At 44.4% G+C, this 20,147-nt stretch overlaps 1 protein-coding gene across 1 annotated transcript in view; it reads right to left on the bottom strand.

Moving 5' to 3' along the window:
- Nucleotides 1–19,354, bottom strand: part of NR4A3 (nuclear receptor subfamily 4 group A member 3) — a 31,974-nt gene extending 12,620 nt beyond the window's left edge. Inside the window, exons 1-7 of the mRNA XM_064150092.1 lie at nt 18,950–19,354; nt 16,234–16,392; nt 12,743–13,629; nt 10,345–10,474; nt 9,258–9,430; nt 3,499–3,698; nt 2,125–2,303 (exon numbers count right to left, since the gene is read on the bottom strand). Of these exons, the coding sequence (XP_064006162.1) occupies nt 2,125–2,303; nt 3,499–3,698; nt 9,258–9,430; nt 10,345–10,474; nt 12,743–13,627 (1,567 nt within the window). The 5' untranslated portion in view covers nt 13,628–13,629; nt 16,234–16,392; nt 18,950–19,354. The remainder of the gene's footprint in view (nt 1–2,124; nt 2,304–3,498; nt 3,699–9,257; nt 9,431–10,344; nt 10,475–12,742; nt 13,630–16,233; nt 16,393–18,949) is intronic.
- Between the last annotated feature and the right edge of the window lie 793 nt (nt 19,355–20,147).

The following is a 20,147-nucleotide window of genomic DNA, read 5'->3' on the forward strand; positions in this document are numbered from 1 at the left end:
TCACTGCTCCCCATCAGCAGGCAGCTCCAGAAGAGCAGGGAAGACAAACCACCACCTGAAATGTCCCTCCCTTCCTTCTTCTTCCCCCAGCTTTATATGGTGAGCATGTCAATAGTATGAAATATCCCTTTGGGCAGCTGAGTCAGCTGGCCCAATTGTGTTCCCTCCCAGGTTCTTGTGCACCCTCAGCCTATTCACTTTAGTCTAAGTGCTGCTCAGAAGTAACTAAAACATCTCCGAATTGCCAACACTTCATCATAAATCCAAAACAGAGCCCCCTACTAGGTACTGTGAGGAAAATGAACTCTACTTCAGCCAAAACCATCACAGCAACCAAACACTGCCTAACTGAACAAGGAATTACCACATTAAAAGGCTTTATAAGGAGAAAACCCTTTTTTTCCCTACAGAATCACTTTTAACTACAGTCACACAGACAGTTTGCAGGGGATCCTACACATCGACCTGCATCCTCTTGGTTGGTCCTCTCCCATCCTTATTAGGAAGACAATGGAGAACATGCTCCATCTACCTGTGGTTATCTAAAATGTTAAAAGTGTCTATTAATATACACTAAACAATCTTGATCAGTGATAGGTGTTATATACATGTGAGCATATATGCCTGCATATAAATATATAGGGAGAGAGACAGCACCTGTCCTTGATTTATAAGTATACAGATATATAAGCACACACATATATATGTATTTATAATGCATATGTCTATGGATGTTTATATGTAGGAGTCAGAAAGAAGTTATGGATGTTCTTTCTCACTTTAACATATTAGTCATTTGGAACATTTTTTTCATAGAGAAGAAAGCAACTCCAATGAGTTATTCTGGGCTTCAGGGTTTTATAAATGAAACTAGAATATGGACCTTAATGAATCTTTTCCCATTGCTGGGAAAAAAAAACACCTCACAAACAAACAGAAATTAATTACAAATTTACCATACTTTTCTTAAGAGGCATAGACACTGACCCTTTGCCCAAATGCAGGAAGGGAGTGTACCACATAAACACTGAAGCCAAAATCTGGGCCCCACAAATGGCCAGTTTATAGTTTCTATATTCATGATAGAGTATTTTATTTCAGTGTTTTTCAAACATCATCACAGCCTAGGTTCAAATGAAGACTGCAGCTGATACTGATGAGGCTACCAAACTGGTGGATATCTGAAATGCAGGAGGGAATCAATACCCATCCCAGTGGAGCTTGTAGTGAACCTGGGAAGATCCATCTCAAGGCACACTGAAGCCCTGTTTCACACTGACACAGCTGTATAAAGATATTAGCTGCTTTTCTGAACTGAGTAAGAGGCTTTCAGTAGAGATGACTGCTGCTCTGGCTTCTGCTGTATGGTTGTCAGACACCTTTACTCCCAGTCCTTCCTGCTTCCCTCAGTCACGCCTCTTCAGTTGCAAGAAGCCCAAGGTATGGAGTGTGTATTTCAAGGAGCTTTGTTGTTTCAGGAATGACAAAAGCAGGCTTTATAAGGCTGTGCTCCCCCATTTGCTATCTGCTGGCCAGATTTACCTGATTCTGACGAGAGTTTCCCGCTGTTTGCTCCAGGGCTGACACAGTCACCTGCACACCCAAAAATCTTTGTACAGCTGCAGAAAAGGACTTTTTTGTTCCTATTCTCCAATTTTCTTTCTCAGAAAAGCAGTACTTGGAAAGCCTACAGTAGCTTGGCTACCAAAAGCAGTCTGCCTGCCCTCATGAAGCACTCTTTCTGGTCCAGCTGTCTAGCTGGGAGGTCAGCTATACAAGTTGTACGGCTTCTAGCTCTTGAGCTACCCTGATACTAGCATTCTGACACAGGAAATCAAGCTCTGGTCATTTCATTAGGCTTTTCTGGGAAGGCATCAAGTATTCTGAATAGTTTTGTGGATTGCTTTTTAGAGACTGTTCCAAGAAAAACAATGAAACCACAAATAGGGAGTTTGATAACATTTGAGCAGGTGTATCTGATGGTCTAATTTTGGTACGGTCACTGCAATGCTTAAAAGTCATGCTCACTTTACTTTGAATATAGCTAACTACTGCAATTGCTGAAATCTACATTAAAGCAAAGCACTAGAGTCTGAAGCTTTCTATTAACAAAAGAGCACTTACCTGTGATCATAGTTAGAGCTGATAAACTTGCTAAGGCTGGGATATCAAGGTTAAGGCTCTTTAAGTTTAAGGAAAAGTCTTTAATAGAGTCGAGCCACTCCCCAAATCCACGAAGGCACTGAAGTCTATGAAGCACAAGTCCATTGCAGAATACAAACTTATCCTCAGCAGTATCAGACCTCAAATAAAAACAATTGAAAAAATTAAAATTGCATCTTTTACTTTACAGCAAAATGCATAACCAGTATTGAAGTCTCTGTCACTTAAAATCCAAGGCATATTATCCTGAGACATATGTGGGCATTCATATTTGACAATATGCTTCTCCCTTGGGGCCGAAGCACAACAAACAAGCTTCTATGATTGCTTGCTTGGTAGAGTTATAAGCCTGAGGTTAGCTGTAGCATGTGGTGTAGACTGTCTAATTAGTTAAGATTTTGGTCCTGCCCAAAGGCATAAACAGAGAAGACATTTTACATTAAATACTGTATGTCTGAACCAAAGGAATACTAAGTGAGTGCATTTTGAAATACAAAACTAATAAAAAGTGAAGAAAGAAAAGACTCTGCAACTCTCAGCATTTACTTAGTCTCATCTACTTTTTTACATGGTAAAAATCAATAAGGAAAAAGCCAGCTAAAAATACATGCAGCAAGGCATCCCAGTACACATAACATCAAAAACTCCTCTATATGAAAACCTTTGTGTAAGAGACATATTACAGCTAAAGTCACCTATCCTTCCCCTCCCCATTACCAGTATCCCCATTTGAAGGCCATTTTGCACCTAAAGAAAGAAAGGCATAATTCAAATCATCGGTATGGAATTTTTCCAATCTCTCAAAATGTTCTTGGTAAAAGTGCCTTAACCTCTGCTAGACTGACAAATAGCATCTCACTCTATCAAATGACTTGGTATTAAGGAGAAAACCAATCTGAACAAGATCTTAGATCTTCTACATCCCTTAAAAAAAACAGATGACAAGGATGTGGATGCACAAAAGAAGGAAGAAAGGGTAAAAGCTTTCATACTGAAGGTGCTTTTCTAAAGTTTATGCTGCTGAGAATGAAGCAAACTTGCACAGATAGTAACCAAGGATCAATTTTGATTACTATGGAAAAGGATGGGGTTTGTCAAAGAGAAAAAAAAAAGCATATTAGCAAGACCTCTTCTCTCTCTCTAAATCAGTTTCCTTCCCTGCAGCATAAAACAAATTAAACACTGTATCCTTTGGATGCAGACATTGTTGATGTTTTGTAGGGGTTTTGGTACAACTGACAATATTCAAAGCTAATGCCATAATTGCTCCTTAAAAAGTGTTTAGGTGGATGACTTTTCAGATCAGCTAAAAAGGGATATTAAATAAATAGTTACCTGATGGAGAGTCTTAGTACAAACAGCTCCAAAAAAGCTGATTCTATGAGTAATGTCTGATCTTCTTTTGGGAGGTCAGTAAATCCTGGGATTTTTTCTGCCCAGCCTCTGGTTATGTCAATGGAGGCAGTCAGAAGATTGTAGAACTGTTGTACATGTTCTGCATCTGTGCCTGCAGCAGCCTGATCAGTGGAACAGTACTAAAATGAAAGCCACAGAGAGCAAGGTTATGTGCATTTAAGGGCATTCTGTGAAACATATGGCATTACTTGCCCGACAATATTTCCATCTGTGGCAAAACTGGTAAGGCAACAGAAGTAGTTCTACATCCACCTATTTGGATACCTACAGGTGTTCTGCTGTTCTGATGTATATTGCAAAAGTATTTCCACATGTATAGAAGCAGTTTACAGTTTATAAACAAAACATAGTACCTATCACATTTTACAAGCACTTCTATGCCGTTATTAAGCACACAAACAGAAACGTGGTGAGTAGGAGAATTTGCATCACACTAGAAGAGGAACACTATTTCACTTACTACAATTAAACACTCTTCCCATTGATACATTTGTCTCAGTATGTCCAAAACATACAATGCTTCCAAAGCCTCTCAAACTGTATTTTCTCTGACAGTGATAGAGACATGTAAGATAAATCATGTTTTATCCGACACATGCAGCATTGCTTCATTTGAATACAGAGTGGTTCAAAGTGAAACGGCTGCCCTGTAACACCTCTTATCCTTCAAATAGAAGCATTTAAGCTTCAGGAGAACCTATCATCCTGCTTATGTGGTCATAACTCTTCCAGACAACCATTCGACAGCCTCAACTTCCTCAGTTTCCTCATGACCCTCCGACAGCTCCCTCCTTGCTATCTCACACTCTCTCACATGAGGATCCCTGTCACTCCCATGACACTGCTGTCTCTCTTGGCAGAAAATGCAACAGGAGCTTTTGTGGCTTAGTCCAATTCTATACTTAGTAAACACTGATGGTTTTCTGAGCAAGAACTAAGTAATTTGGGATTTACTGTTACAGTCTCCTCACCATCAGGCATCTGTAGGTTTACTTCTGGGACAGGATTCATACTTTCTCAGACTCAGGCAAGAAAAAGTTAGGGTGGTGTGAATGGCTCAAAGTGCACATAGTTTGGCAACAACTTTCCACATGCAGTTAGGACTTGAGTCCATCAGCCTAGCAACTCCCTAAGCCAAAGCAGATGCCAAAAGACCCACATCTCCTTCCCCAACAGTAACAATGGGCTGGCAGCCTGGGAAGACACATGTGCCACTTGGGCTGCAGACAATAAGCCAAGCTGCTAACAGCAACCCAAAAGTCATCTGCATGCAGGAAAGAAAGGAGGCAGCAAGCAGAACTTCTCAGGCAGGTGGCTTGTTCTCTGCCTGTCCTAGTTGGAGCTGGTTGCTGCTGGTACGTAAGGCATGAAGGACACAGTATCAGAATCAGTGACTGATTAGAGAACCATCCTAGACATCTCTAAACGCAGACACTTCCACACTTGGCAGAGTGGTTGGAACTGATGATCTTAAATGTCTTTTTCAATGAAAACAATTCTATGAGTTTATGATTCTATCTTTGGAGTACCAGTGCTAGCTCTGAATGACTCTGTTCTGCTTAACCAACACTAACTGCATGAGTGTCTCATGGTAAGCTTCAGCTCACATCCCTAGTCAGCTAGTGAAACATGTGCAATCCCTCTTACAAGTTAAGGTGGACAAAAATTCTGTCCCAGCTCATCCAAAGGATCCTGTGACAGTGAAGCATGCAGAGGCCAAAATACAGTAGGAAAATCTGTGTGCTGCATCACTGGAGTGTACAATCCCCTGTTTGAATGGAGCAGTTCAGGATGCTCAGGCAGCATGAACTAACTACTCCTGGCACTGAACGGCAGCAAGAGGCACAGGGGTGATTAGTGGGTAGGAAAAGATTGTATGGTTTTTCAGAGACCGCTCATGGTCTGGATCCTCCTAAAATGAAGCCACGGAGCAAGCCAAGACAGTGCTGTGCTGTTCAAGGGCTGACCTACAACTCTACAACATAGGGAATCCAAACAGGCTGATGAAAACTCACATCTCACCATAGGTACTGGTAAGGCAAGATACATCCTTGGTAATTTGAGCAGCAAAGAGGATGATAAAGAAAAGGAAAAGAAAAAAGATACTACCCTAAGTTCATTCTAAATATAAGTCATCACAAGTCAGCATAATTATGCCAGGTATTAATTTGTTCCTAGTATTTATAAAACATTCCTCTGGCAAAAGTAAGGCAAAGTTTTAACATTTTTCTATTGTAGCTGAATGCTGCATCATGTCACATAACTGTGAATGCAACAGTACAGAGTATAGGTGGGGCACTTAATGAAATGAAATGCACCTAAAAAAAAAATTATAACCTCTCTTTATTGTTATAGTTTATCCCAGGAAAGCAATTCTAGAAAAAAGGTTAAAAAAAAATTATATGGGATTCTATACTTTTTATCTGCTGTAATACATCACTGCTCACTACAAGGAGCTAGCACTTACAAAGGACATCTGAAATAAAATACTGCTTACTTGTAACAGACTTCAGCAAGAATGGTCAGACATTGGAGTGGGCTGCCCAGGGAGGTAGTTGAGTAACCAACCCTGCATGTGTTTAAAAAGTAATTTCGATGTGGTGCTTGGGGATATGGTTTAAGGGCAAACTTTGTAGAGTAGGGATAATGGTTGATGATCCTGAGGGTCTCTTCCAACTGGAATATTTCTGTGATTCTGTGACTTATAAGTGTGTAAGTACCTATGAAAAATATGTATGGCTCTATTTTATGCACCAAAATCTCTTGTTTTTTTCCATGATTATTTCCTTGAGAAGAGCTGATATTTGACCTAACTTCTGAACAAGCAGCTGGTAAGCCTGCCCTTGGTCAGGAGGCCACACTACAGAAAGGCTCAGACCTGTGTTTCTAACCTGCCCTTTGCAAACAGAAGGCACATCGAGAGAAAGCCAGAAAGCAAAGCTCTGCTTTAATATCTCCCTTTTGGGAACTAAATGAAACTAAACTGTTACTCAAGGCGGGGTGTGCATGCACAGCAAATGACATTAACCAGCATGGTGTATCTGAACAGATTTGGAAAGGTTGATGTTGGGGAGCCTGACAGCACCGATCCCTACCCTCTGCTGCTTTCACCAGACCTTCATCAATTGCTACGTCTGCAAAAGCCTCACATTAACTCTCTGCACAGAGGAGGAGCTGTGCTTGTTTTTCCAAAAGCCTCCATATTTGCTGAATTCTGTGGCTGGGGAAAGGGGGAATTAGTACCTAAAGGCTGCACTCTCCCTCCAAACAGGCAACATTTCTATTTAAGTTGGAAGCCATTCTGTGTGAATGAGGACAGGGTATCACTTATTTGGAAGTGTAAACTTGTGGAATTGTACCAGTAAAACAGGTGTGAGACCAGACTGCGGCCCTTGGCCTTTAAGGAGTTCATAAACCAAATTCTCTTCCTAGTAATTGCTTTTTGAAACCAAGTACCTAAATATACCATTGCTGTGGACTGGTAAGTTAAAACCAGCGTTGAAATGGAAAGCAGCCATGTTCTGAACAGAACCAGCTCCAATCTGTTCTGGTTTAAAATTCATAGCCCATGTAATTTATTTTTTGGTTTGGGTTTTTCTGTCTGTGTGTGTGTGTGTGTTTTTTTGGACAGAAGGGGTACACGTTCCTCTCTGAAACTCTCATGAGTACCTTAGGGCTCGTAAACATGAAGACCACACTAAACATGAAGGTCGTGCCTGCAGAAGCGTTAGGACTGACTTCAAAGCCAGGTTTCCAGATCTAACCGCTTGTAGTGCTCAGGCACCAACCGTGGCATAAATTAATCTGTTGAGGTACAGCATTATTCTTCAAAAGGATCTTCTTCTATCATTTCAGTATGTTTATGGCACATTTTGTTTTCTTTTATCATTTCAGTATGTTTGTGGCACATTTCGTTTAGTTAATGTCACTTTTTTACACAGCATTTGTTTCTGATCTCCCTTAACTTCTCCAAATAGGTCTAAGGTTGATGACAAACCTAAGAATCTATTAATTTCTTTAGCATATTTTTTGTCTTTTCAGTACTGCTGAGCACAGCAAACTACTAAATATTTTATTGTAAAGAAAAACATAGATATTAACATGCCCTAACAGACAATCTCACTTAATCTTTTAGCTACCAAGACTAAACTAATTTACTGTCACTCATATGCTTCCTGCGACGTCCAAGGGAATTGTTCAACAGTTAGATTTATGGGCTGTTTTCATTAAAAGAGAAAGAATTACTGCAGGACAAGGGGGGGAAAAGTCACATAAAATTACATAGTTTTCATTCAGGTTTTTGTAAATGCAAAAGAACATTCTATCTATAAATAAATACATCAGGTTAGACACGGCTTTCGTGGCCCAGGCTATTATATGCCCATAATCCTGCGGAACCCAGCAGATTTCTGTCAAAGAACACAGCTTGTCACGCACATATTTGCAGAATGACCCCCTGAGACATTCTTGGTAAGTTAAAATACATGTAAATATGGCTAATGCATTCTGCCCCTTAACAGGCAGCCAGCTATTGAACAGCTAGATTCTTAATAACAGTTTGGGAAATTATACGATTGTATACTTTCAGATTAGCTTGAAGAAAAGATGTTACAGCATGCTCAAAATTGCTAAATGATATATGTACATACATTCTCCAACAGAATAATGTAATTTTGATGTATTTAGAATCAAATATGGGTTTTAGTATTAAATGTTACTTAGCAACAAGTGATAAATGGCCAATGTCGATGTTGTCTGAGTACAGCTGTATTTTTACAGACTCAGATTTAATCATGTTTCATTAAGGGGAAGGAATTTGATCTTGTTCTTCCTCAGCTGTCCTTTTTTTTTTTTTTTCTTTTTTTTTTTTTAAATTTTCCCATATAAAGCTTCCTAAAAATGTATTTAACAATCCCTTCCAATGCTGCCTTTTAATAACTCTACAACAGCCTTTAAAGTTTTTAGAGCGTTCCATGGATATTTGAATGGTGACTATGATACATTAAAGAACAAAGCTGTTAGAAACAGATCATCTCCAGTAAAATTTTGATGAGAATTGGTTAATATTATTAAAAAAAAAAAAAGGTTTGTTTTACAAATGTGAATTTTACTGAGGAAATATTTGTGCTGGTGTATCAAAAGCCAGACCCTGGCCCCATTTAAACAATAGCAAAATTCCTATTGATTTCAATAGAAATTTTCCCAGTCCATCCAGTGTTACACTTTGCAGCCCTTATATGTGACTATTAGGGAAGTGCTATTAGGTTTTAGCCTTCTGAGCCTGGAAATTAAGATACTGCACATGTGAGTAGTGCTCCTGAGTTTGGTAGATTATTTGATCATATTGTAACTATACTAGTGTTTTAGCTACTATGCTCTTTTGCAAGAGTATTCCATTTATCCATAAATCCTTGATTTCACTCATCCATGGAATAGATTGCAGATCACTTTGTGATTGAGAACCTCACAATGAAGAGTTACTAGCATTTATTTCTACTGCACCTCCTTTCCCCTCGTCATCCATCTACCATGAAAAGGCATGGCTGGCTGGCTGAATTTCTACCCTCATTCAAATTTCACATTCAATTTCATTCGAGCAAACCAGCTGGCAAGTAGAAATGCAGTTTGCAAATCATTTCTACGTGTAAAACAAAGAGGCAAAGAAAAGTAAGACATACTCTCGAATAGTCAAGCTCCCTGGGCGTGGAGTCAGTTAAAGCTCGTACGAGGGCGTTCATCATACTGATGGGAGGAGAAGGTGGGGAGGGCTGAGAGGGTTCTTGCTGTAAGGGGCTCTTTGGTTTGGAAGGCAGCCGACCTCTTCTCCCTTTCAGGCTGTCGGTACGGACAACTAGGTGAAAAAAAAAAAGGAAATGAGTTGTGAAGATACTGCAAACGATGACTGAGAATGAACACTTGCTTCCTTACGTGGGACACCCTTCTCTGGTTTCAGCACATGCTCTTGATGACTCTGATTGCAAACTAATACAAATCATACCAAAATTGTGTCTGACCTATGATGCAGCAGTGTAGCTCATTACTTAGAGCCCAGCTGTTTTCCTGGTGTTCATGCCTTCTTTTCTGCATACTCATATTATGTGTGCCCATGCACACACACAGACACTCTAATGCTGGAAGAAAACTCAATATGAAACACAGCTTCTAACGTTCCTGCTATTGGTGCACCTTCAAATGGTAATCATTCATTGAATGTAATTGTAGTTTTCTTGAAGCTTGAAAAAAATATGGTCATGCCATACAGGTTACATTATCCATGTCAGTATTTGCAATGGGGCAGCTCACAGCATTACTCATGTACTTAACTATTTGCAGAACTGGGACTAATGAGCTGATCCTGCTTTAAATTAATTGCAAATTTACAATCAGCTTATGGGAACGAAACAAGGTCCTATGCCAAAATGTACACAATGGAGTGCAGCCCTTGGTGAGATAACAGAGGGAAGCCAACAGCATTATTGGGAAACATTCAAAGTTAATACAGGAGACATTTTGGCCAGTGTCAGATTATCTTCTTGTGACCTTGCCGTTCTTGAACTCTGGGGTCTAAAGCCTAAATATGATAATACGGGTGAAAAGAAGAAAATCAATGCATTATTGCACAAATGCAGATATTTTGGGGTAAGTTATGAAACCTATCAATGTAAAATTCTCTGTAAAGACATCCGTGTCCACACACGCATTCACACAGAGATTCATTAAACGTAGTATTTCGGTGTCTGGGATAATAATAGCAATAGTCCTTACCTTCTTTAACCATGCCGACACTGAGACACTTCTGAAACCGGCAGTACTGGCATCTGTTACGACGTCTCTTGTCCACTGGACAGTTTTTATTTGCCAAACAAACATATTTTGCATTTTTCTGAACTGTTCTCTGCAAAAAAATGCAACACAAGAACAGTCAACTGATTGTTTCCTGAACAACTTCGAACCTGACAAAATGTGTTTTAATTACAACATGAAAAGCGACAGTGCAATTCATATAATTAGATAAAATTAATTTCCTAACACACTGGCCTGCAGGAAAAACAATTTTATTAGTGTTAGCTGCTGACAATGAAAATCATCTAGGATTGTTCTGAAGCAAGTCTCTGGAGACAGGCAACTTTGAATGATAAAATCATATCTGAAATTATCAGGTCATCACATCTACCTTTGGGGATTAGATTATCTCCGCTTTTAATATCCCTTTGGGAACAATTTTCTACTTGGTTCATTCCCTTGATTATTGCTGACCTTATTAAAATAAAATCAAAATGATCTGCAATGTACTTCTCTTGCTATCATTATTGTTAGACAAATACCACAGTAACTGGTTTGGTTAGGCCCCTAAAATCATCAAGGAGAAAATAAAAATACCAGAAGCCCCTACATAATATGGTCACTTAAATGTCTTAGGGAAGCTAAACTGACCTAGGAAAAAAAGCAGACAAAATTATGCTGCAGTTATATAGATTTAATTAACTCAAAAATCATCCTAAAACTACACAATAAATTTTAAATTTGCAAAGACCTGGCAAGCCTTGGAAAAATATAACAAATATTGGTGTGAAAATGTATTATATGTCTCTATACTTAAAATCAAAGATGCACCAACAAATTAGCACCAAAAACCACCCAACAAACCAACAAAAAATAAAACCAAAACCAACCAACCAACAACAACAACAACAACCAAAAAAAAAATCCCAAACCAAAACCCAACCAAGCCCAAAACCATTACTAGGGCAAATATCAGAATAAGAACAAATCTATCAATGCAGCATTCAATATGACATCTCTCGCTGCAGGTAAATTAATGGACAAATGTTATTTCACCATTTGGGCTCCTTTTCAAGTAACAGCCTCAATGTCCAAAATACAGGAGACACAGCAAATACTGTTTATTGTGCTTTGGAGCTGAAAACTGTTTCATTTTGCAGAATAAGCTCTAGCTACAGCTCCCACTCAAGGATATGCTATTAATTTTCACAGGAGCAGAACTGGGCCTGTAAGAACTGCTATTTCCATGTTATCAGTCTTTCTTTTCCCAGTTATATTTAAATAACAAATAGCTTTCACAGAAGATGTGTATTTTACCATGTTGTCAGAGGATTATTAAGTAACATGAGCAGCTCCACCTACAATAAATACTGTGGTAAGCCCTCCTCTTGACTATTTTTGGACTACTTTTGTTCCCATCGTATCTTTTACCAGAACAGGGGCACGGCTGCTATCTTTGCAGGAAGAAATATACCAAATCAATCTCAAACGTTATTCAATCTTAAACCTGCTGCCCAGAACCATCCTACCAAGGTCCATGCCAAGTTCTTCACTTCAACAAGCCATTTCTGAAAATAACAGTGGAATCTGAACTCAGTCTTTTGAAAGGAAATGACCAAGCTCCCCAATCTAAGAACAAGGAGTATTTAGTTTTAAAAATTGTAATCACAAAGTTTCAACTGCAAAAACTGCCATGTGTAAGCTGTTCCTGCTCCTGCCCTTCATCTGCAAAGCCTTCTCTGTTACACAGCAGGTACCAGGACCCTGTGCAGTGCCTGGTTACTGCTCTGCAAGCAGCCTTCTACTGGTGAGGACTCGCTGTTCAACAGAAGAGTAACAACAAGGCAGCAAGCAGCTAGAAATGCTTGGGTTTGTCCTGTGTGCGAAACCAGCTTCCTCCTGGTGCCAAACCCACATCCTCCCAGGACAGCAAATGGCACTGATGATTTTAACTACAAAGCCAAGTGGACTTTACCATTTCAGGGTTTCTTTTCTCACTTAAAACTGAGGTTTAATTGGAATGAGTGACCAAGTAAAAGCTAGGATGGACTTATTCCAGATGCATTTCACTACAGAATAAATGCAGTCTACAGCTCAGACACGAATGACCCATGCCCTGCTGAGGGATGCTGGCAGACCAGAGATGTGGTTTGCCCAGCTCATTGCCACAACCATTTTTCATGAGACTGCTGGGTCTTTTTATCTTATGGAGGGCTTACTTTGGCCTTCTTTAAAAGCTCTGAGTGGGTGTCTACCCTACCCTATTAGGAGGCTCAGAGACACAACACCCCTCGGGTGAGGACTAAAAGCATGTGAGGACAGGTGGGGAAGGAGCAAGGGACGGGAAAAGCAGGGAGGGGACAAAGCACAAAACTCTCACCTTGAAAAAGCCCTTGCAGCCCTCACATGTCCGTACTCCATAGTGCTGGCAGGCGGCATTATCTCCACAGACAGCGCAGGTACCTTCCCCAGATGAGGAGCTCCTGCTGGGTGGAGATGGGAGGCCACTGCTGCCACCACCACTGCTCTCGCCCATCAGGCTGGAGGTGGCTGCGTTGAGGCCGAGTGGTGAGAAGGCTAAGGTGGCTGGTCTTTTGGCCAGGTGAAGCCCATAGGAATGGCTCTCCATGGGTGCCTGGCTGGTGGCAGGTCTGTCAGAGCCCAGGGGCAGGCTCAGGGAGGCAGGGTCGTAGCACATGTGGGTGGCTGTGGCCGGTGTGTGGGGCGGTGAATGCTTGAAGTGGAAAAGAGGGAAGCGTGGAGGCACGGTCTTCATAGGGGCAGTGTCCATCAGGTGGCCAGGTGGCAGGCAGGTCTGTGTTGGCTGCAATGGGGGCTCATCCCACAGGCTCTGGTGAGAGGGGAAGCCAGGCGTGGTGGGCGTGGAGGGTGGAGATTGCTTGAAGTACATGGAAGTGCTGGGCATCCCCTCATCCGTGGAGGGTGGCAGTGAGGGCTGGTACGGGGAAAGCCGGGTGTCTTCCATCTTTATGAGGGGCCTCTGGCCAGAGGAGGAGGTTTGCATTTGGTAGATGCAGGAAGGCTTGAGCTCATAGCTGCCAGAGTAACCCTCCATAAAGGTGCTGAAGCTGGGAAGGGAGGTGGTGGCAGTGGCAGTGATTTCAGTACTGCTCAGGTCCATGGTGAGCTTGGTATAGTCAGGGTTCATGATCTCCGAGCTGTACTCCGAGCCATACGCATAGGTCTGGGCTGCATAATTTGAACCGGGCGGTGAAGGACTATACTGCGCTTGCACACAGGGCATATCTGTAAGGGGAAAGGGGGACATTAACAACAGGCCAGCACGCTGAGGCTGTAGCCCAGGCCCTCATGAACTTCTTCCCTAGAAGCTTTCCTGCATTTCACAGAGCTCAGCCAGACACTCGACTCCCATTCCTGCCTGCACAGGGGACACGTAAATTAGCCTCGAGTCTTGCCTCTGAACGAGAAATACAGGGGATTGACTAAGCATTAGGTATTAGGGAGCCTGTTCTCATGTAGCCACGGGAACAACTCAAATTCATACCAGTGTCAGTGAGAGAAGGATCCATCTTCCAGCTGCCCTACATCTACTGCTTAATATACATAGGTGTCAATGAGAATTAGATAAGCAGAATGAAAACAGTTTATGGCTCTAAATCTATCTCTGTATGCATGCAACCGTGCCATAAAATTTTCATGAAGGGTAAATGAGATTATGAAATGCATAATATTAAAAATTATATTTACTTTAAGAGAAACAGTATCTGCAGTGCATGTCAGAGGGACAACTCAAATTGCAGTGTTTGATACTTAGGACTCGCAGACATCAATTTTGCTTAGTCAACTATGGGCCTTTGGGCTTTTCTGGTCAGCTAATAATCTAAGGTCACTGTCTGACTAGTAGCTTTAAGGCTTATCTGTGGTAGAACACTCTCCTGAAAAAAAAAAAGTAGGTGGTTAACCTATCCTTAAATTTGTAAAAATGTAAGAGAAAATGTCTGTGGTATTTCTGTTCCTGTTTTTATGGGAAACCAAGGTTGAGGCTGCTAATAAAATTGCTTTTATCTATTAGTCATAAAAGTTAAATGTGGTTCACTGGTAGCTGGGATGGTTGAAGCAACACAGTGGCTGGATATTAAAATTTGTTCTTGTTTTTTTTCTTTTACTATTCCTACTTGTCTATTATTTCCTTCACTGCTCTCAGAAAATAATGGACCCAGTTCTGCAATCCGTTTGAGGTTTTCTGACGAGACACTGAGAGATTCTAGTCTAGTATTTGCAACTCAAACTAAAAGTGTGTGGGGTGTTTCAGTTCCACAACAGAGGGATAGAATGCATAGGTTAGTATAAATTCTCTTATGAAGAGAAAAAAAAAATGGAGAAAGTTTGTATCAAATTTAAGTGTTGTTCATCTCTTCTTAATTGTGGTCATTTTGCATTCCAAAAGCACCTGAGAAACAATGTATATATATATATATATATATACATATAAGCAAACAGCAGACAAAAAAAAAAGTGTTAAAAATAACGAGGTTTTCCTCCCTATTTTAGGATCTCCCTTCACTTTAGCCTGACATGCAGGAATTCAAATAATATGTGTTAAATCAACTTTTAATTCTTTCCTGACCACTCTGCAGATAGACAGGTTTAAGCTAAGCAGCACCAGATTTCAATTATCCTACTGTCATAAACCATTCAGGTCTTTCTTCTGCTCCAGAAAACATTAAAACCAGAAAAAAAAACCCCAGCACTCTTTTCTGAAATTAAGATCTTCCTGCTTGTAAATCCGAGTGTTTAAAGAAAAAGGCAGAGTGACTCTTTCAGGAGCCTTGCCTCCCAATGTTATTTATGTATTTTCCTATGCTTCTCTTTTTTCCTATCAATTTCTGTCCATGCCATTCCATGCACACGATTTTCATGGCAAGTCTTATTTACTATCATTTGTTAGTCTAAGGACCGTCTGTTAAAACATAGTAATCAGTGCTTAATCAAATAAAAAGGGAAAGAAATTCCTTCTAAGCACCCTCACAGAGAACTGCCTGAGAAATAGAGCTAAGCAAGTGGACAGATAATGTCACGAGTGGATGTGTTGATACACAGCCCCAGGAAGGAAAAAGGCTTTTTATTTGCTAGCTCAGAAATGAGCAGGAGTTCTAGGAAACAGATCATTATGAGGGTTTTTTTCTGCATTTTTCTGAGCATAAGAGGGTTATGCTACTGGATTCTGCATAAAGTGAAGTCTAAAAAGTCCAACCTGAGGACAGAAAATAATATCCTTAACCTAAAGGTCTGCTCTCTCCTGGCTCCGTGAGAGTCCTCCTACCTTGCCCTTTGCCAGTGCCCTTGTCTTATTCTATCCCCTTCTTTTCCACTTAAGCCACTAATATTAATTATCCTTACAGTACATAAACTGAGATTTTTTTATTCTTTACCACAAATAACATTAAAAAAAAAGTCCCCTAGGTGATGTATTAAAGAGCAACCTGTCATCAAAGCCCAAATGAATGAGTTAAAAGCATCAGGGCAGGGACACTCTCCGATTCCCTTGTTATTCTGCTGTCTTTGCGAGAGCTTGACGTGAGGAACGCCAAGCAACCCGTGCTCCTCGCTGGGACACCAACATCCCACCCATTTTCCCCTCAAATCTGGCACGTCTTCGGATGGGTGCTCGCAACATCCACGCGCCCTGGCACGGCATCGCTAAAAGCCCTGTGAAACGCTGCCCCAGATCCTTCTGGGTTCCAAACGCTCTGCGACCCTTCTATGGGACGTCAGGGACCGATGATGACAAAAGGGTTTGGAAGGGCAGGGCCCGCGGCAGGAGCTCTCACGCACGCAGATATGCTCACCCTGCTCTCCCCGGGGGGGTGCCAGCAGAGCGGCATTTACCTGGTGGGTATCTTGTGCGCTGAATGGTGGGGCTGGAGGTGCGGACGGAAGCGGCAGCGGCGGCAGGCGGCGGCGGCGAGGTGGGTGCCGGCTGGGACCTCTCTGCGGAGGCGGGTCTGGGGCCTGGCCTTGGCGGGGGGCGCTCTTCCGACCCGGGTTCTGTGCGCCGGCGGCGGCGGGAGAAGAAGGGTAGAGTCAGGAGCGGCAGGACCCGGCGGGGCACAGAGGAACCCGCCCCCCCACCCCGCGTCTCGTCCCTGGCCGAACGTCTCAGGGGGACGGGGATCTTGCCCCAAGCTCGCACGGCAAGCCTCAGCCTCTCCTTTACGGGTGGGATGGGAGAGCTGGGCGGGGAGCGCACCTCTGCTAGCTCCCGCTCCCTCAGTTACACAAAAGGCAGAAACCACCCGGCTGGGACAGCGGAGCCACCGGTTTGTTCTCCGAGCAGGGAGCGTGGGGAAGGCAAGAAGAAAGCCCTAGGCGAGGTGACTACAGCAAGCGGGGCAGCATCTCCGTGCGTCCACTCCCCCGCGTGAACTTTTTTTTGCAGGGGCGGGGTGCTGGAGAGGGACCGTGAGGAAGCAGGCTGGAAGTTTCTGTGCAAGGGGACTTGAGAGGGATCCTGTCTGCGGCAGCTCCGACCCCGCGGGACAGCCCGCGGCCACCACCGCGAGCGCGGGGAAGGGAGCGCTGCCTCGCTGCGTGCCCCCGCCCCGAAGAAGCACTCTGTCCCGGCCCGCCCAGCGCTGCCAGCACTGCCGGGAGCTCCGCGGGGAATGCGCGGCGACGCCTGCCCCTGCCTATGGGAGCCGCTCCCCGCCGACTCTTCTCCTGCTCCTAGTCTTTCTTTTGCTTTCCCTGCGCCTCTCACATTTGATCTTCTCCCCCCCGCCCAGCTCTCAGGATGTTTAAGTGACTGTCAGCTCATCCTTTTCTCTTCCCGAGGGTTTTGTTCCCTCCCGAGATCCTGCGGCTTCCCGCTCAGCGCGGAGCGCCCTAAGGCTCCTCTCCACCCCCCGAGCCGCCGGTTACCTAGAGACACTCGCTGCGCTTTTAACCATGCAACACCCCTCCGGACTGCAGCCGCTCGAGCCAGGAGCGCAGAGCCGTAAGGGCTGTAAATTAGGAGGAAATAACTACCCTTGTCAAAGCTCTTTTCTTCCTCCGTGCACTTTACATTCAGCCCCGAGTGGCACCCCTCCCCACCCTGTAATACGAGGAGGAAAGCGTGAAATACTCCATTGTGATTGTGACTTCTTCAGGCGAGTTTCGAAACCTTCATTTACCCGGGAGGGACCGCGGAGGGGAAAGCTCCATTGAATTAAAAAGTTTCGAGCTCGATTTCCATCGCCGGTTAGCTGGCAATTTTTGTTTTTGGGGGGGAGGGGGGGGATTGCCCCGAGGTGCACGGTCACTCCGTCAAGTATCCACGAGCTCGCGTGAGATTCACCTCCGAAGAAACCGTCTTGTCTAGTCCATTGTTTTTTACCGGGGCTTGACTCCAGCATACAACGGTCTCCACGGAGGAGAGAAAAATAGGGCGAAGAATGTAATCGAGTGAAGCGGCTTGGGTAAAAGTTAGAGATTCATTCCCAAACTTTTCTTTCTTTTTTGTCCTTCCTGGTGGAAAAAAATATCCGATCCCAAAACACCAAACCCCCCTACAGAATACAGCGTTTCCCGCTCTTTCCCAGGGAAATATCCTCGCATGGAATCCATCGTCTCCAAAAATTGCAAGTTAAATAACAAGGTTACTAACTGGCCACATGAAGGCGAGCCGCATCTCCGGCCAGGACAGAGTATCGCGATAATGCCGTCTCGATAACCGTGTCCCGACACAGTATCACAACCCAGTGCCCGCGCGTTCTCGCCTATATCCAAGACTGAAAAGTTCCTTGGCAGCTACTGAGGGAAGAAGGCAAAAGCGAGAGGCAGGAGCGGGGCAGTAGCGGCCAGCCCAGCCTCCCCACACCGCACCGCCCGTGCCGGGGCACCGCAGCCGCTCGTTACCGTTTCTGACCTCCGAAAGGAAAAGTGCACATTTCCGAGGAGCAGATGCCGGGCAGACGTGCCGAGCAAAGATCGCGTCTCATTTCAATACAATCTGTCACACTCCAGCAATTACCTCTGGGGCGAGCTCCTTCGGGCTGCCGAGGGGAGCTGGTCTCTCCCAAAGTGAGATTAGATCAACCTGCCCCGGCCGTCCCTATTAGACAGCTCGAACTTGTGCAAACAAACCCACCTATTTCCCAAGCGCATTTAAAGGAAGGAGACAAATTACTGCCATTCATCACCGGCGCTGTAAACTCCCTGCTGCCGCCGGCAGCATCATTTCCATGACAACAACTAGCAGAAATACCTTACTACCACCGGCTCCGGCTCCCGCTCCTCTCAACCACAGCCCTCCCGTTTGTGAGGGGCGGCGGTGCCCCGGGCACGGCAGGGGTTGCTGAGCCCAGCGGGGAGGCTCGGAAGCTGAGCAGCAAATGAGCAGCCACGGGGAGAAGAGCAGGAAGGAGAGGGGGTGGGTAGGGGTAGGAGAGGAAGGAGAGGGAAAAGTTTCTGCGAGAGCCCGGCACGGCAGCGCGTCGGCTGAACCGCATCGCCCGCCGCCGCCGTCTCCTCAGCATCTAACCCGGCGGCACAACTTTCCCTGAGTGGGCACACGTCGCGTTATCCCTTTCCCTCATCCGCTCCCGCTCTTTCGTATACGTACTGGATTGCTGTGGAGGTTCCGTCTTTACATCTAGTTTGTAGGTGCCCGCTTCCTTAAAGGCGCATGTAGGCGCTGTCCAGCGGTGGGACCCGAGACACAAAACCCCAGAGGCTCCGGGCGGCTGCAGGTCCGGAGGGTGCGATATCCCGAGGCATGGAAAAGGATTGCAAAAGCCTGAGAAGCTAGGAGTCCGTCCCCAGGCGGAGGAAGAGAGGGAGGGAGAAAGCGGGCGAGCGGGCGAGGGATGCCGAGCCGCCGCCGCGATGTGCCTTTGTATGTGTGTGTGCAGTGGGTGCCGGGCTGGGACCTGCGCCGGTGTTCCCGGCGCGAGTGTCCCGGGGTGCGCTTGTGCCTGCGCGGAGAGAGGCGACGGAGGCGCCTCTCTGAGCTGCTCTCCCGCTCCCTCTCTCTGAACGTCATTTATGTGAGAGGAGCCCTAGCGGCCTCTCCATAGAGCGGCTGGAATGCGAAACGTCAATAGTGACGCCATGGGAGCCTGACGCTACTGACCCCCCCCCCCCCCTCCGCCCCAGTGTGTGCGCCGCGCTCCTGCTGCACCGCGCTGAGCTGTGCAGAGACGAGCCGTGCCGAGCGCGCGGAGCGCTGCACCGCCGAGCTGCACCACCGGCAGCTGTCTGTCTGGCCGCCACAGCCTGGCGAGGCGAGTCGCTCCTCAGATTATTATTTATTATAGAATTATGATTGGATTATTATTGGATTATTATTGAATTATTATTATTATTCTACAACAACAGCGATGATTTTGTGGTGTTTTACAAACGCAGCAACTCTTTACTGGAGTACTTCAAGGGGGAAAGAACTTTATTCGATTGATTAGTGGCACTTTCAGGAAGAATTATTAAAAGGATTCTTTTTTTTTTCTTTTTTTTTTTTTAAATTTTTTTCCCGCTCCTTTATATGCTTTTGTTTTGTTTTCCTTCTTTTCCTTTCCAAACTTCCCAGTGCGCAGGAGCAAAGAGCAGGTTGCGGAAGGTGCTGAGCCGATCCGGCGCTTGGGCGAGCGGCCCTTAAAACGTCCGGGTCTCCCGCTTGTGTGTGTGTGTGTGTGTGTGTGTGTGTGCGTCTTTCTTTCCTGTTGGGTCCCCCGCCGCCTCCGCTAGCAACAGCCGACAGCCGCTGGTGCCCGGTTCTCTATTTACTTACGCTACCCGCAGCCGGGTCGTTTGCTGTTGTCACC

The sequence above is a fragment of the Pogoniulus pusillus genome, chromosome 10, assembly GCF_015220805.1.
Source record: "Pogoniulus pusillus isolate bPogPus1 chromosome 10, bPogPus1.pri, whole genome shotgun sequence".
Taxonomy (NCBI): domain Eukaryota; kingdom Metazoa; phylum Chordata; class Aves; order Piciformes; family Lybiidae; genus Pogoniulus; species Pogoniulus pusillus.